Genomic DNA, 18,441 nt, shown 5'->3' with positions numbered 1-18,441 from the left:
GCCACTAATCTGCACCTGGTATTTTTAAAATGAGTATTTACTCAGACACCTCAACTGGGAAAAAAATTCTCAGAGTTTTTTGCAGTAGTAAGAATGAAACATGGATCAGGAAAAAATTTTCAGGTTCCAAAGCAACGGATGCAGTGCTGAAAATATCACAAAAGACCTGAGATTTTTATTTGCAAGGTTAACACAATTTTCTAAGGGCACAGCCAAAGAATTCTATCATTGTTTCTTTTCTTTCTTTTCTTTTCTCTTTTCTTTTCTTTTCTTCTCTTTTCTTTTCTTTTTTCTTTTTTCTTTTCTTTTCTTTTTTCTCTTCTCTTCTTTTCTTTTTTTTTCTTTTCTTTTCTCTTTTCTTTTCTTTTTTCTTTTCTTTTCTCTTTTCTTTTCTTTTTTCTTTTCTTTTCTCTTTTCTTTTCTTTCCTTTCCTTTTCTTTTTCTTTTTTTCTTTTTTCTTTTCTTTTCTTCTCCACTCTATTCTAAACATTATCTGATATTTAAGGCTTAATTAATTTATGTAGAAATTAAGAGAGAGAGATTTAAGTCCAGCAGGGTGGTTTGGTTCAGCAAGCTACATTTAAAATTATCCCATCACTAAACTACTTAGTCACATCCCAAATTGCACTTCTTTAAAAATGCATGTAATTATTTTCTTCCAGTTTGACCCTGATGCTTCTTCACAGAATGATATGAGAAGCTTTTGCTTTTTTTTAATCTTAAGAGTTAACTTCCCCAGCTCCACACACCCGAACAGGATTTTATTTTGCCATGCACTTTTTTCATGCAATGTTTTCAGACAGAAGTAGGGTAGACAGAATTCTCTGCAGAGTGTATAAGGCTATTATTGACTTGCCACAAAGTTCCTTTGCAAACTATTTTTAGCAAGAAATTTTAGCATCAGACCTGTAACAAACAGCTAAGCTGCTAAAAATGTCTCCAACAATTCTCTCCTTCCTGCACCTACCATGTAGCTCAGAAGCTGTGCCATCCACACTTTGGTTCAGCAGGTGGCTTGTTCTCCCCTATGCCTGCTTAGACTCAGATCTGAAATTTCAGCACAATGTTTGTTTGCTCCTCATTCTCGGTCCCAACCTTCATATTCTGTGGTCCTTTTTCCTAAATGATTGTTAGGCATTTGACAGCATAGCCTTGCATGTTATAGAATGACAACAGTGTGTATATGTCAGTAGACTGCAATAAATAGACACAGTCTTGTATCCATTTTATCAGCTTTTTTCAGTTAATATAAGCATATACACAATCACAAAGAAGTATGATTTTGCAAAGTGATGAGGGGATGAGGGAATGCCTAGTTTCACTGAAATTAACAGGCATTATATACTTAAATACTTTGGTTACCTGGAAGATGCAAGTCTTGCTTCTCTAAAGACAATAAAAGTTGAATCTCTACAAAGAATGAATGAATTAGCCAAGTCACAAAAAGGAACAATGAAGAAGATTGTGTTTCTTTATAGGGTCACCCAAATAGAGAGAGGCACTATCACCCTGAAAATGCTAAGTACTAAATCTTTCTATCACTTATCCCTCTAGTTTTCAGCATAGAATTCCTATATTGAGATCATGTTTGAATTTCAGAAGATGGAGACAGATTAACCTTTTTAAAACACTGTGCATACAGCCTGCCATTATATAACATAGCTGGGTTTAGCCAGTTATTTGCACGCTTCACATGCTTTAGGTGGGTTATGTGCTGACACTGTTGAGCTACTCACGCTCTTAACTTTGCATCTTTTGCCTTGCAGCTTACTATATCCACATTGTTCTTTGTGCTCTTAACCACACAACCTCTACTGTCTTTGTATTTTTTCCTTAATTATCTGGCTAATACCTTGCACTGCTTTTACCCCTTCCATATCTGTACAACTCTCAACACTCCTGTGGTAGGCAAGTACAGATGAAGTTTTTCAAGTTAGGACAGGTACACATGAAGTGAGGTGGAAAGTGAACTGAGGTCTCCTGAGACCTCTTTTTAATGACATCTTTCCAATCTCCCTCTTTCCAGAGGCCAATGCCATTTGCAGTGACAGGCTCTCCAAAAGATTCCTAGATGTGGGGAACTTATGGGTCACAGGAGGAAGCTGGCTTCCTCTGACAGTGTTTGAGATAGACAGGGATATCTGACTGCCAAAGTTATTATATGGTAACAGAGGTAACATCTTTAAAACTAGCTGGTACAGTTAATGTACACAGTAATGTACAAAGAGAATTATTTTGCCATATCAGCCTTACCTCTCTTAGGTCCTTGTGCCCTCCTGTAAAAAAAGCACTTATACTGGCAATTTTTTAATGCTCTTATCAAAAGATGAACTGCAACATTTTGATCTTGCTTGCAGAAGTTTTACATTGTTGTGTCACTGTGAATGTCACTGAAATTACTGCTGATTTGCTCTACTCTGAGACCAGAATCAAGCCTTTAAGAAACCAGTTCTGTCCCCATCAGAGTAAATACATGTATTCTGCTAATGTCAGTACCATCAAGATGGATTCTGAATGTTAGCATAGACTCACGGCACCTGGAGACGTGTTGTTCCAGTTGTACTAAGGTAGTTCAGAAGTGCCTTTGCAAAGTTAATAGAGTGGGCGGTGATAAAAAGGTGAAGTAAAATCAGACACAGTCTGCTTTTTACTTGCCAATAAACCTCACATTCCTACTTTTCTACATGATGGTCCCCAAATCTATGGATTGTCTGTATTGTTCTGCTACTTGTTCTCCTTGTCATGAAGTTACAGAAATTACTTTCCCTTTCACTCAGATGCAAAGATATTTTCACCTCTGAGTTCTTTTAACTTTTATTAAAATACCAGTTCCTTTTGGTTTTGCTTCTCATATAGATGAATGCATTTAAGCAAAAAAAAATCTACATGTAATCCGCTTTAGATTGACTGGTCTTATTGAAAAGAATTCCTTAGAGCTATCCATTCCAAGTGTTAAAATGAGATGATGATGAAAAATCGATACTGGTTCGTACAAGAGAATGTGGGTTTCATCTCTCAAGCAAAAAATTCTACTGAGGTATATTAGGACTTGGAGTGATATTACTTCATAGGAGACAGACCTCTAGATAAATCTGTATCAAAGACATAGCCAATCTTATTGCCACTTTGCTTTTTAATAGATTTACTGTGAGTTTGTATTCCTGATGACAACACAAGATCAGCTTAGAGCACCAAACAGCCCAAACCTTGCAGTGATGATCCAGCTGTACCCATCCACCATATCCATATCTCTGTGAAAGAAAGAAGAAAAAGCCAGTGCTAGTTAGCACTCCACAATGATAATAAAAATCTCAGTTCTTACAATCCAGCAGTACCTCATTCAGGAGAAACGCTTACGCATATGCTCAGCTTTGAGCTTATGAGTAGCCCCATTGGCGTCAGCAGAAGTGCTGAAGTTTAACTGGACTGGACTAATGGTGTTTGTAGATCTGACCTTTTAGCTCCCAGTTCAACAACATTTTTAACTAAGTCCTAGAACTGATTTCAAAGTGCTTGAAGTTGCTTACTATATTGAGGTTCTAACTGGAATGATTTTAACACAGAAAAAATTAAATCAAACATTTGGCAATATGAAAATTGAGCTGACAATTTTCCACTCTGTGATCAGTTAATCACACAAAGATGTATTGATTCCACTTTTCAGCTTCCATGATTCAGCAGCAGGACTGAAGGTCAGTCTCTCATCTATTAATATTTAAACAGCCAAGAGAAGCTAAAAGGGAGAAGCTTAGACGCTCATTGATTCTTCCAGAGAGATTCAAAATTGTTTATGCAAAAACCCCAAAACCTAAAAAAGATGCTGATTTCCTTTTACTTTCATTAATAATCAGATTAGAAATAAATGAAATCTTGAAATATCATAATAGACTGAAAACAATGCTCAGAATTCCCATTTTTCTGTTAAGAAACATTTCAAAGTAAACTCAGTAAAAGCAGGCATTTCTTTCACTGAAGTGTAAACAGTTTGAATACAGTCCTGAATTTCCTGTGATAGCAAATCATTACTTAATGCCACTGTGAGCTTTCCTACTGTAGGCATGCAGAGCCAAGCCTCCTGACTTCAGCCAATCAGAGATGCTAATGACTGAGGCTATGTATGTTTTATTTAGCTATGTTTAGCTATGTAGCTATGTATATTTTATTTAAATTTATAAATTTATAGGTTTATATATAGAGATAAAAATATTTAAATTTAGGGGAAATTTTGTGAGTGACACCTAATGAGAACTTTAAGTTTTCACTAGCTCCATGCTAATTGCAATTGTAAGCTGTGCAGAAAACGAGTACCTTAAAGGTGCTCAAGGAGTATTTGGGCAATAGAGAAACTCACCGGTCTGTTTTTGAACCTACTTTCTCCTTTCTTCCCCTCAGTTACTAGCTGGATATATTGACAGTCCTAATTTCATTTATTTCTATGAATTTTTATACTTATTATGGGTTCCTAAGCTCTTAAATAAGTATCTTGACAATATAATTTTCTAGGTTCAAGGTTCAGTATTTATAAGGCTTGCAAAAAGAAAGAAAAGGTTAGCACTGTGTGCATGTTAGGATTGCATCATTGGTTTTCCATGTATGAGATGCAGAGAACTATGTTAATGGCTTGAATTTTCAGAGGACTCGAGGGAATTCTGAGAGTTGTTTTCTATTCTGGGCCCATTAATAAACCACTGAATCGCTCAATCTTTAGAACAGAGGAAACAAAAAGTAGCAGGTATATGTGTTTTTCATTGAGGAGCTCTTATTATTACAAATAGGAAGTCCAAATAGATGTTTAAAAAGACCTTTCTAGGTAAATGAGGAAACAAACATTCCTTTCCAGGAGGTTTTATGCATAATGATGTTATTTTTCACTACTAATGAAGAAATAATCCTATTTATGTTCTTAATGCCACATTTTCTCGTGACTTTTTTTAATATGCTGTTTACATTTTCCAGCTGCTTTCTGGCTAATATTAAACTGATACTGGATTGTCATGTTTAAAGTCACAGAAACACAGAGCTAATACATATGAAACACTGACGTGAGAATTTGCCATCATCAACCTCAAAATAATTAAGTGAAAGAAAGTATAGTGTAAAACAGAGTTTCAGTTAGTGTGTCAGATGCCTAAGAGCATGGCTGAAATAATAGTATTCTTTTGTTGTCAAAGACAGGCACAATGAAATCAAATGGTTCCATACTACTGTCAGACACAGGGAATGTTCATTCAAACTACGGCCAACACAGAATTACAATAAGGAAAGAAGCAACAACACAGGTGTTCACTTTTTTACTCTGATTTTTTATCATGAATGGAAACATTAAAGAGTTATAAAAAATAGTTATCCAGAAAATTTGAATGCAATTTTTAATTGCAAATAATTTTTTTATATATGTGTGTATAAACTATATATAAATATAGTTTCATGTGATCTTTTCCAGTACCCTTTGTAGCATTGGAGATGTGATCCCTTATGAGTCAAAAAGTGATCAGACATCTCTATACTGAATTGTGATTTTAATTATTTAGGCAATAACTCTAAAACCTAATTCAGAATGAGATGACTACATGGATTTTGATAATCTAAAAAGGATTAGATTTATTACATGAAAACCTAAATGACACCTTCCATTCTCAAATACTTTTCACAGGATCATGAAAATTATTACTGACAAGAATAAATTTATGTCATTGAATAATAATAATAATAATACCATACAAAGATTAAAAGTTAAGGCAAGTTGACTTATAGCTTCAGTGTTCTGACAACTGAGATTTTGTATTTTTAATACAATATGCTACTTCTTTCCAGTAACTGAAAAAATAACAGATATTAGTAAAATGATCATCATCATCAGTTAACTGTACTTAGAGTGACCCCAGTCCTAGTGAAGTTAATGACCTTGATACCTGTGGGTATAATATATGAATGACTTTTGTCTTAAGTAACATTAATCTTGTCTAATATTTGCTTATTTCTCTTATTTAAAACAAAAGTGAGTACCATTTGGGAACCTGACAGCTCTGCTTTTATCAAGAAAGTGGAATTTACACCTCATCATTTGACAATTTTAGGTCTTACCAAAAAACAAGCGAAAAGATACGAATTGCTTCAGACTAAATAAAGAGTGGGCAACAGAGCCCAGTTTTCCATCCCTTTCTTACTGGGACTCTTGCTTTGCAAAGTAATGCAATACAAATATATCTGAAAAAAAAAAATTAGACAAAACCCTAGAGATATTTATAACAGAACCCTTCATTCATTGTTCTTTCAAAAATTACATTAGTAGAAATGGTTGCTGCTAACATAAGGCACTGAATATCTAAACTTTTATTACCTTTTTTAGGTCAGGCCATTCCTTAGGTAGAATGTGGCTATGAATATCAATTTTCATTTTCGAAGTATCAAAGGAGAAATACTCCTTCAATGAAAATGTTTTCTGTGTAATTGCTACTATCCTTCCTGTCTCTGGTTCAGCAGGTTATTAATTTTGGCTGCAGTTCAGATCCACCTGCTGTCTTATCAGGAGAGCTCGGTACAGTGGCCAATTGGGGAGCCTAAATCCCAGAGGAGTGGCTTTCTGAAAGAACAAAGGCTTCTAGCAGAAAGTCCCTGTTAATGCATAAACTACAGCTGACTGAGGGCAAAGGGTAAATGTATGTTTATATTGGTACTATGAAGGGATTAATTTTACACAGAATCTAAAATGCAAGCTTGTTTACAGTTGAAAATAATTCAATAAAATTGAATTAGAATAAATGTATTAAACATGCTGACTTGAATTTCCTTCTTTCTCCCTCTTAGATTCTGAAATAATTTGTAGGGAGCATATAATATACCCTTGGTAGATAGTCATACCTCCTCATGTATTCTCTTTTCCTTCCCTTGCATTTTCTTTGAAGTTACATAAAAAAATCACAGAAATATTGAATTGTAGCCAAATCTATGCTCTGCACTTTATTTCCCCCTTCTGATTATTGGTTCACTCAGGATATTTACACATGCTACTGCATACTGGTGCTTACAGCCTCTCAAGCTGGCTCAAGATCTGGCAGAATGGCTCAGATTACCTTAGTAATTAATGCTTCTGGAGTTCACCAGCTAATATGGCAAACAATTCCTGCATCCTAAGTTAAGTTTAACTGGAGCTAGCTCAGATTTTCTGTGAAACTACTTCTCATGTTTTGCCCTTTACTCAATTTAGTATTACACTTCTTTCCTCAAGATACCCCTGCCTTTTATTTGTGCTGTATTTTTGTCTGTAATTTATTTCCTCTACAGTTTTCTTTCAATGTATGCTACTCACATGGCATCTTCTTGCAAAAGCTGGTTAACCATTTCTTGGTTTATTTGTTTCTAGTGAAAAATGCTGTTTTTTTCAAAACTAAATGCTGTTGTGAACCTTACAACTTGAAATCAAGCAACTTGAAAACCAAGTGGCCGATTTTGTTTCATCCTTTTTCTTTGTTATTTAGTTTGGACTTGATAAAAAAAAAAATTGGATTCTTGTATTTCCCTGCTTGTTCACTGATTAAGCAAGTCTGCTTTTGATTTGGTCAGTTAACCTTCGGAGAGTTATTCTTCAAGTCAACTCCTTGTGACACGGTAGGTTTCTTTCTTGATGGTGTGCTTCTCTGCAACGTGAGATCGCTGAAGACTGAATGTCCAAAAGAAATAGGAAGCAGCAGCTTTGGGAGAGTATTCCCTAAATAAAGCAGGACAGCCAATAACTCACTTTAATAGATCAAATGCATGGGATTGAAAATAGCAATTATTTCCATCTAAAAATCAAAACCAATCTCTTCATGACCAGGCTGCCAGGTTAAGCAGCAAATTTGCTCTCTTGCTCCCAAATGTGACAGCTACATTATATGATCTAGCACTATAGTGTTAGCCTGTTGGCAAGCAATGTTCTTGCATATACAACAGCAGATATAAGAAAGTATTGATTCAGCTGTGGGAACTCTGTGGCGTGAATCCTCTGAATCCATAGACACAAGACAAAGAGTTAAGGTGAGTCTTTCAATAAAGAGATGTCAGGAAGACAATTCCCTGTTTAAGGACAGAAAGCAGAAGTACTAGTGAAGGAGAGGGCCAGGAAGAGGTTTGTGTATCTGAATAGTCTAAGACACCTAGTTTCTTCTCTTAAGTCACCATAGCTGCAGGCTACCATGCAGGCATCAGCAGCATTTCTTCAACACTGTGCTTTACTTTTCTCAGCTCTAAAAAAAGATGTAGTTGTTAGGTGCTGCTCCCAAGACACAGCTTAGCTTGCAAACAGCGCAGTACTCCCACACTGCATTTCATTTAACAAAACACATCATCTGGAAACCATACCAGTCAAAGGCAAAATTTGTATCCATTTCACTTGATCAAAGGGACAGTAAGACATCTGTCTATATCCAATATGATCCATTGGATCATCAGCAGAAAGATCGTCAGTGGCTACAAACAAAAGCATCTTCAGTTACCCAGGCACCCTACCTACTTTGAGTGTGTGTGTTTGAAAAACAGGACACCTTCACTGATGTTTTGGACAATCTGCCTGATAACAGTGAGTGACTTATGCCTCTCAGTCTCTATACTGAGTTCGTGTCCTAGTGCAACACGATGGCTTTTAGCATGGCCATTGCTATCTGTCTCCACCTGGTTGTGAATTTTTGGAAGGTGACACTGAGGTGCAGGAATTGCTAACAGCAGCCAGGAAAACCTACAGCTGTGTTAGATGGCCCTACACAGGCAGAGCTGAGCTTAAATTCACTGTGCTGTCTGCCAGGCAGGAGGTCATGACCAGATGGAAACTTTCACATGCACAATGTCTGGGGCAACAGAAAGTTATATTTTACCATTTGTGGGCCCATGTAAGACCTGAACTGTAGCCATTCTTGGGCTGCTCACAAATAATTTACATCCTAGAGCATTTGGATGAGACCACAAAGCTAGTCAGAAAAAAAAAAAAAGAGATCAGTCAATGAATGTACTTGCTATATCTGCTAGGGAGAACTAAAATGCATACAGACTTCTTCCCAGCCAAAAGTAGCCTCCTCCATACATTAAGATGGCAAGCCCCACCTGCCTCAGTACACTTATTCATGGCATATGTGTCTTCAAGATCACATGCAATACAACGTGCATTTATTATGGCCATTAGAAACCAAACTGCATTCTTGATTTTGACCAACTTCCCATATTTTTTGTGTGCATTGCCTTCTCTCTATTTGTGTGGTTTTAGACTGGGAAACAAGATGAACAACTCCTTCAGGACAATTTAGCTAGAGACTATTCAGGCCAGGGCTGATTTCAGATACACAGACACAAGTCTAGCAGAACTATAGGGTTTTATTTCACTATAGGGACAAGGAGTAAAGTGAAAGTGGTGCTAGATGTAAAGCAATAAATGCTCTTTTCCAAAGCTATTTAGCTGCTTTTCTGAAACAATTACAGAATCTGAGATTTAGAGTCTTCAGGCTGGAAAGTCAGGGTCTAGTTCTGGCCTTTGTTTATCAGGGAGAAAGTATTTCCTTGTATCAGTGGGAAAACCATGACAAAGCATTCTTCAAAAGAGGGTGCATCAACAAACATCGGTAAACTCTGCAGACAGCTCTGCCACATACATGCTATCAAGGCAGCCCATTTTCAACTAGGGTGAACACAGAAACAAAGAGGCAAATTCAGGGCGCTGATGTTAGAAAGGGCTAAAATATTCGTGCCAGTTTTTCAGACCTTCAGTTTTGCATGTTCTTCTCTGGCACCTGCTCTTTAAATTGCACATTTGTTTGTGCAAATTGGCTATTTTACACATATGCACAGCTCTCAAAAAGCACATGGAAAACTCTTTGTGCTCAGTAGCTAAGATGAAGTACTTAAAGAATACGTCCCTTTCCAAATGAAATAAAATGTTGAGCAGCGCACTTGTATTGGTTGCTTAGCAACAGGTTGTCCTTTGGCTGTGCTGGGGACTGCACCGGTCCTTTGAGACTGCCATTACAGACCTGCTTGGAAATGTCACATTTGGAAAGGATGCAAAAGTCAGTAATCCTATTTTTTGTGTGGTATCAAATAATTAAACATCTCCTATTAAATTAGCCTAATCACAGAACTTAATCCTCTGCTGGGACTCCAGAGAACACAGACTTTAGTGGAAGTGATATGCTTTCCCTTCTATGGGGAATAATAACAATGGTTATGGTTTCCCTTCTAATGAGGAATAACATTATGCAGTTCCCATGTAGCACTTTCCATACATAGATCTCAAGTGCTTTACAGTCGATGCTATTTTTGATAGGAAGACATTAGTGTACCTAGCATAGCTACACCAGGAGGACATGTCCAGGTACAGTTACATCAGTAAAGTCCTTAACAAAGATGTATCCCAGAGAGCCGGTGGCGTTATGATTCCCCGTGCTTAAATGCCACGTACCAAACACTCCAGTGTGACTGTCTAAACTCCTGATGGCTTGCACAGCTAGCTGGATTGCAATGTCTGTGTTTCATTTAGACACATTTACAGAATGCAACAGGTAAGGTACACATATCTCCAATCTAGAGCCAACTAAATCAGCTCAAGATGGCAGCAGTGCAAGTATATTCATCATTAAATACTGAAGACAAGTAGAGTAGATTTTTCATGTTGTTATTCAAAAGCCTTTGCAGAAACAAACAACTGAAAGAGCCTCTGTTTAGACAAACGTCAGAGCTGATGCTGGTCTGTATCTGAGTCAGTTTAGCCTTGCAGAGAAGCTGGGCTTTTTAGCTCAGATGTGATGCTGTACTGATGCATCTCCGATGCTTCGAAGATCTAAGCTATTAAATTTGCGTAGTGAAGCTTCATGGCTGTACAAGCTCAGGATGATGCTCACCAGGTGGTCTCTCTATTAGACCTGCCATAGCCACCACAGTTGTGTCACTAAAATTTATAGTGTCAAGGTGGCCAAGATTGCTGATGCCCTTGGCAGCACACTGCACTGCTTTGTGACTACTAGCCTAGCAAGAGTTCTGATGAATCACACAGTGGTGAAAGCAAACAACGTGTCCTATGCCAAATTCCTGACCATTACCGTGTTCTCTGCTGTGCAAGTTAAGCTGTAATAAATCCTCATTTATTTTCAGGTTTCTAGAAAATATTACATTGCTGAAACTCAACTAGTATTCTAAACCAAAGAAAATATATGGCTATCTTTTAAATAATATAATTATTCTCTTAATATACTACGATTTCAATTCTGCAATTTACAATTACCATGCATTTATCTTGCATAGAAATGTTCTATCAAAAATGATAATTAGGTAGAAATTTTCCAAAGTGTGAGTACAAGTAAAATAGAACTTTTTTTTCCATGTGTAGACACAAACAAATAAAAAAGACTCTATTTAAGCACGTATCAGGCCAAGCGTCACTCTTATGCAGCAGGACCAACCAGACAGACATCAGTAGCATAAATGTGGGCCAGAAAAAACAGATGGAATGGAGCCTACAGATACTGATATTAAAAAGTCATAATTTTCAAGTTAATACCCCATGGTAACATCTGAGATTGTTGCAATTATTTGGAAGGTTGGTGTCTAAAATAAATAAATAAGTAGTAACTGTTGCTAAATGCTGTCTTAACAACTTTTTTCCGTGTGCTAGATACTTGAATTCCCAGCTTTCCTTGCAGAGGCCTCTCTGTGCCACTGTTTGGGGGTATCTGAATTTTGGGGATAAGAATTGTCTTCTCAGAGCTTTTACTGCTTCAGAAAGGAAGCCAAGGAACCAAGAGAAAAACCTAGTATCTGAATTTGTTCAGCTGCTTCAACAAATTCCTACACCTGCCTCTAGAACACTGCAGAAATGTGCTTATGCCTCCTCTGTGGTACTAGCACTGGGCTAATGAAACAGGCTTCTTCCTGGGTCCTCAAGGTCTGCTTGAGCATGAAGTTTTATGTTCCATCATTTCTGAGTAGCTGTGAATCCCTGTCACCAAAGAGATCTTCTGCAAGGGACTAAGATGAAACCCTGGCTCCCAGTAAGTGTTGGCCAAGTGGTTGGCCATGGCTTTAGACTGATGCATTTACTGAGTTTCTGAGAGGCAGGAATATTGATATCTGTAGATTACAGCACTGAGCGCCAAAGCAAAGACCTTTCCAACTATGCAGATGTTTATGATGTAACTGTTTAGGGTTTAGTACTGCAGCTGCATTTATTCATTCATCTGGAGGATGGGGCTTGGCAGAGGAATGCCTCCACAGATGATTTCTGGAGCCTGCTTTCACCTGCTGAGTTTGGATACAAATATTTTTCTATCTTTTAAGTTTCAGGATTTATTTCTCCACATACATTAATTCCAAGATCGGATTTATGCCTCAAAATTGTTTCTTTTGAAATCCACAAGATATTAAAATTATAGACTTGAGTGAGAATACAGGTCAGATTATCACAGGAATTAAGAAAGATCCAAATATTGAAACTTTCACTCATTCCACTTCTTCCACAGAAGCCGTATCAGCAGTCAAAGCAAACTTTCGGCCTACTGATTACCACCTTAATGCAAACATCTCACAGAAAATGCTGTCAGTTGGAAAAAATACCGTCTGTTGCTGGGGGACTATAAGGAGATAGTCACGATACTCATACTCTCCCACTGGTGTTGTCCCTGAGTGAAGACTAGCACTATGGAGGATTATGTGACGGTTAGCACTACTTCAAGCAAATCTAATATGAATACTGCTGGAAGCATTGCTGTGTTGTCTGGTCATAAGCGAATTTACAGTTAAATCAGAAGGTGATGCTACAAGTCAGACTGCATTTCTGTAACATAGAAGAGGCCATACTGCTGCTCTACAGACTCAGAACTGTTATTTATTAAATGTTTACAGAATATCCTATTAGCAGTTCATAGTGTTAAGGTAACTTAACGAGTAACTGTTCAACACAAAAAAAGTATTACTAGGTAAAACAAGTTCCCTAGCAATTTGATTGAAAAGTGATATCCAAACTGCAAAATTCTGACTAATGTGTTAACCAGACAGCAAAATTGGTACCTAATTTCTTTGCAAATTATCTGATAATTTCTTTACTCTTCAGCAAAAGTGATGTTGGAAAGGACCTTTAAGATCATCGAGTCCAGCCGTAAACCTAACACTGCCAAGCCCATCACTAAACCATGTCCCTAAACACCACATCTACACATCTTTTAAATATGTTCAGGGATGGTGACTCAACCACTTCCCTGGGCAGCCTGTTCCAATGCTTGATAACCCTTTTAGTGAAGAAATTTTTCCTAACATCCAATCTATCACTAACCTTCTGTCTGAAAGTTGTGCCCCATCATTACTAGATGTAGCTCTCAACTCATCAGATTAATCTCAATAGATGAATATCCTTTTTTTTTTTTTACACTATAAGTCTTAAAAATAAAATCCCGGTACAAATAACAACTTGGTCCCCAAACGAAAGCTCTATTCCAAAATACAAAATCAAATCAGTAATCTTTCAAAATGCTTTATGCATTTCAATCTACTCTTGACTAACAAATAAGTTAGAAATATGCAGTAAGACATTTACATAGCAGGTAAAAAAGCATAGTTACATACATCGTTGATGTGCCCACTTATTTCAAGTCCTAGCATGATAGTGGCTAGGACTTGGATTACTTTAGTAAACCAACCATGTAAAGCAACATAAGACTGTGTGTTAATAACACAGAACACCTCTAGAAATAATGCTTCAGCTAAAAGAAAAGTTTTGCAAATCCCGGTTACTCTTACAAATAACTATTATCCCAAAGCCAAATCCATCACTGACTAGAAAACTCAATTTGGTGGGCTTAAACCATGATTGAATTCAGTCACCCAGCTCTGATAATTTTATTTTAGCCTGTGAGTTCCACAAGGAATAGGAAAGAATATCACCTGTTGTATCGGCTTTTCTCCTTTAGAAGGCTACTCATTAACATTTTTACCATGGCTTTTAAGAAAGATTTTTTGTTTCCCCAATAAGATACCTACAGTTTGCCTTTCCTGCGGAGTGTTCTATTCTAAATGGAAACATATGCTTTGATTCATGTTCACCAATAAATATTTAAATTCAAGCTTAACTTTAAAACACAGTAGGACCACTAGAATTGGTAGCACTACTAAGTTAAGCACATGCTAATAGCTGCATTCATACCTGAGTGTTCACCTCAGTCCTGCTTATATTTACATGCAACAAGCTCTACTAACTATTATATGCACACAAAGAGAGCACAGAAAGAGTGGTTTCACGATTTATACTGAAAGCACTGTGGAGTGAGTCCAGACTACTAACTCAGGGACTCCACTGAGGAGTCATTTTGGTTCCATATGCTCTAGGAAGCATAAAAGCTCCACCAAGTTACAGTCTTAAAGTGTGTGTTTTCAAAAATGATTCAGTAAATTTATACTATGGTCACAGGTAAACAATCATGTTATCCATTTTAAAAAACAAACTTCTTTTCACTGAGAAGCCTGTAAGGTGCACTTTGATTTACAATTTGTGCCATACAAAATCCAGATAAAAGACTTAATCCAATGCAACTGCTGATGTATGTAGAACATTGCAACTTGAATTGTTTTCTCAACTATCATACTCAGTTTTCCTCTTGGGAAAAAGCAGGTACTGTCTTTTTATTTTTTAATTCCAACTTTTGGAATTTAACAACATCCTCTCAGGATGAACAACCTTCTTCACAATTACTAAAAAAGATCCATGACTTCCTGGCTGTGTTTAAGTGTGCTTTACTAATTTGCTTGATTTTTTTTCTTTATTTGCTGAAAAAGATTAAGAAATTTGCACTTTCTTGGTCACAGCTACAGCCAGGACTGTACTGCAGATACATCAAAACATCTGTGTTCACTTCTGAGTGTGAAGGTCATAAACAAAGCCACTTCCTAAATCAGATGTATTTTTGCCTTCAGGACATTGCTACTCATCTCAACCTAATATTCCATTTAACTTTTTTATGATCTAAAAATATTGCAGGTGTTTTCGAAGTACTCATTATAATTAACCATTTTGAACCCAACAGAAAGCCCACTGAAGTCACCAGGAAATCCAGTCATTTCAGAAGATACATATCAAGCAATGGTTCAAAAAGTAGTTTTGAGCCACTGGAAAGACAGACGAATTTAAATGAGGAATTACAGGTAAACTTTGCCCAGAGTTCAGTAATTAAATGCAAGGGCAGTTTAGAATGCTGGTTTTGGATTATGTCTGATTGCCCATGTCAGTATGGTGCCTCAAAAAAGAGAACTACATTATAAATCATGAATCTGTTAATAATATTTGGGCAGTTCACTGTGAATACTACAGGTTGCAATTTGTAGTGCATTAAGTGGAGCACCAAGCAGTGATTGCAATATAGAGCACTTATTTCATATTGACTGAAATGGATTTTGCCTGTGGTAAGTGACGCAAGCCTGTGCTGTTTGAATTTGTAGCTGATGCTGCAATGTCAAAGTACAACTGGGTTGAACTGCTGCTAAGTACGGTGGATCTGTAATGAATGTTTTATTCATACAATTCGCTGGTTGGTGAATGGGTCTTCTAAAATTCCTTTGTCTCTAGTGATGCAGCATTTTTAGGAACAGAAGAAAATACATGCTTCCAAATACCTATTTTTCTAACACACTTGCTCATCTCTGCTGTATGTTCCTAAACAACTGGATATATTAAAATCTCCTGGGGGCTTGAAGTGCTACCATTTGGATCACAATGTAGAATACACACTTCAAATACTAGGATTCGTATGTTGATTTTCAGCAAATGCTCACCACTTACCAAATAATAAAGGAAGTCCTTGTCACTAACCTTTTTCATATGAAAATCTGCTACTTAGTAATATGATTTGATATCATTTGTAAAGCTCTCAAGTTTTGGATCCTAGTAGCAAAATACATGTGCTTATAAAAATTAACCAATAATACATTAACAATAATTAATTTCTAATATTACTAACAAACTAAAACCTACATTCAGTCTCTTCATCTCAAGTGACAAAAGGAAACCAGTTGCTCTAATTCAGTGGAACTATATCCTAATCCATACTTGCAGTTTGTAGGCACAGTTTGCAGGCACAGTTTGTAGGCACTTCAACAATATAACTGAAATATAGTTAAATGACTTCTCAAATTAGTCTGTTTTATGTGGTTCTCTGTAGTTCACTCAAAACCTCAGAATTTGTTTCATTCTTACCTGTATTACTATACTTTGTGCGTGCTGCCTCTTTCAGGAAATAGCAAAGGAGGGCCACCACAGCAAGATGGACCCTCTGCTATGTTCCCATGGAGACTTCATATTTAATTCTTTTATTGGTTTGTTGGGGTGGGGGCAGGTTGTTCTTTTTTTTTCCTAACATAAAAGCTATGTACACTGCAAGTATATTTTGCTCTTTGGGAACCAGAAATAATAATGTTCAGACATCAATGTCCGGATGCCTATAGTTAGGTCCAGTGGAATCATGAGTTTATCAAGACCTGTGCTGCCAGGAATGAAACAGGATCCCCTACCGAGCCAGTTGTGAAGTATTTGCTCCTGCCTTCTCTTCCCTCCACAGCCTGGCTGTTGGTCACTGACTAGAAGTACAGATACTATTGCAGGATACTACTGCAATTCCAAACATATGCACCCCTCCTCTCTAGTTGGTGGTGCCTCCCTCTCTGTTCATAGCAAAAAACTGGAGAAGAGCATAGCCCCCAGGTAAATGCAAGATCTTGCAAGAACAGAGGGTGAGCTTGAATTGGTTGGAATAAGTAAAATGGTCCCATACCTCAGTGTGACAGGAGGTGACAGACATTACCACCAGCATTAACTTGTGTTACAGTCTCCATCATACAGCAATGTACCTGTGAGCAGAGTCTGGCCTCTGCAACATGAGCTGGGGGATTAAGAAAGGAGAGATTAGTGTTAGGAAGAAGATGGATGATGCCTGTCCAAAATTTCCTGCCACCCACCCTACTGATGTAGGCTTCCAAAATGCTTAATAGCTTTGTGGTAGAAGGCAGGTATCATGACATATTTTTTTATATTGGTGTTACAAAAGAGTTGAATCATATTGACCACCACAGGCAAATACAAACCATAAACACTTCTATGTCATATTGCATTATCTACAGCCATGCACTGCATAGGACAATTAAAATTATAGTTTATTAAAGCTCAGGAGGTAGCATAAGTAAAATAAAGTTTTAAATAGAAAACAGAAATAGTTTAACAGCCTGAATTTATGGCAATGTTTTTTGCTAAGTTTTTACAGGTGGCATTGGTATGTCCTCTTCACAAAAGCCCAACTCAGAAACAATCTTAAGCACAAGCTTAACAATTTTTCTATTATGTGTTCAGCCACCATGAGAATTTAAAAGACCTGTTTAATACTAAGCTAGTATTTACGTGTTTTCTTGGCCTTGGATACTGTTCCATTATTAGCCCAGGCTAACTGATCTGGTTCATCCAGCTTGTATTCTACACTCCTTCTTACAGTTGAACGTTATTATATTAGATTACCCCTTTCCAGCCTGGAGCCTCTTACATTCCACATAAAGAATCAAGGAAAAAGCCAGCTCAGAATATGGAATGCAGGGAAGTGTACCCTAGATAACATGTATCTGATCAGCAATTTGATGTTTTGTGAATACTATCTCTAGTTCTGGAAGACAAGTTTAAAACAAAGGACCACCTCTTCTCTTCCTCCAGAATACAGATTTAAAATGAATACCCATGTACCTACACACACTGGCACGCATAAAAAAATCAGCAAGCTTGGCATGAAAAATTTGGGCCTTCCTGTCACCCCATTCTTCTCGCTCCATGGTTCCTCTTTTCCTCCACCTCTGGCTTTGTTATCTGCACCGGTTTCATTTCTTCCCTCTTCACCCCCAAAACCACTAATGCTGCTTCCTTGCTTCTCATACCAAATCCTTGCCATTGCCTCCTTGCTGCTGGGACTGTCAATTTCTCCTCATCTAGTCACCACAAATCTTGGGATTACTGGTCAGTTCTTTTGAAGGTATTAGACCTTTGTTCCTCATCAGATGGTGCTTCACTGGTCAGGACCTTAAGTTCTGTTGATAGGATAAGGGGTAACGGTTTTAAACTGAAAGAGGGTAGATTTAGATTAGATGTAAGGAAGAAGTTCTTCACTGTGAGGGTGGTGAGGCACTGGAACAGGTTGCCCAGAAAGGTTGTGGATGCCCCAGCCCTGGCAGTGTTCCAAGGCCAGGTTGGATGAGGCTTTGAGCAACCTGGTCTAGTGGAAGGTATCCCTGCCCATGGCAGGGGGGTTGGAACTAGATGATCTTTAAGGTCCCTTCAACCCAAACCATTCTATCATTCTAGAAACCTCACTCTTGAGCACCATATAATTTTGTAAGGGATTGCTAATAGTTCATTTAATCTGGGTGGAGGAAACAACAGCATATCTATATCTTAGACTGCAGTGATAA

The 18,441-nt window shown here is 37.4% G+C and overlaps 1 protein-coding gene across 8 annotated transcripts in view; it reads right to left on the bottom strand.

Moving 5' to 3' along the window:
• The window catches only part of ACMSD (aminocarboxymuconate semialdehyde decarboxylase), a 48,331-nt gene that overhangs the window by 18,293 nt on the left and 11,597 nt on the right, over nucleotides 1–18,441 (bottom strand). For 4 of the 8 annotated variants that reach the window (XM_052792327.1, XM_052792330.1, XM_052792325.1 and 1 more), the window contains 2 exons: nucleotides 16,770–16,877; nucleotides 3,207–3,251 (listed from right to left, as the gene is read on the bottom strand). In XM_052792327.1, coding sequence (XP_052648287.1) covers nucleotides 3,207–3,247 — 41 coding nt within the window. In that variant the 5' untranslated portion in view covers nucleotides 3,248–3,251; nucleotides 16,770–16,877. Of the gene's footprint in view, nucleotides 1–1,362; nucleotides 1,411–3,206; nucleotides 3,252–3,357; nucleotides 3,468–6,340; nucleotides 6,498–16,769; nucleotides 16,878–18,441 lie in introns of those variants that run through there. The other 4 variants (XM_052792333.1, XM_052792332.1, XM_052792328.1 and 1 more) reach the window with 4 other exon arrangements.

Source organism: Harpia harpyja, chromosome 7 (assembly GCF_026419915.1).
Source record: "Harpia harpyja isolate bHarHar1 chromosome 7, bHarHar1 primary haplotype, whole genome shotgun sequence".
NCBI lineage: Eukaryota > Metazoa > Chordata > Aves > Accipitriformes > Accipitridae > Harpia > Harpia harpyja.
Note: the sequence above shows the minus strand (reverse complement) of the source record. Positions and strands in the feature narration are given on the sequence as shown.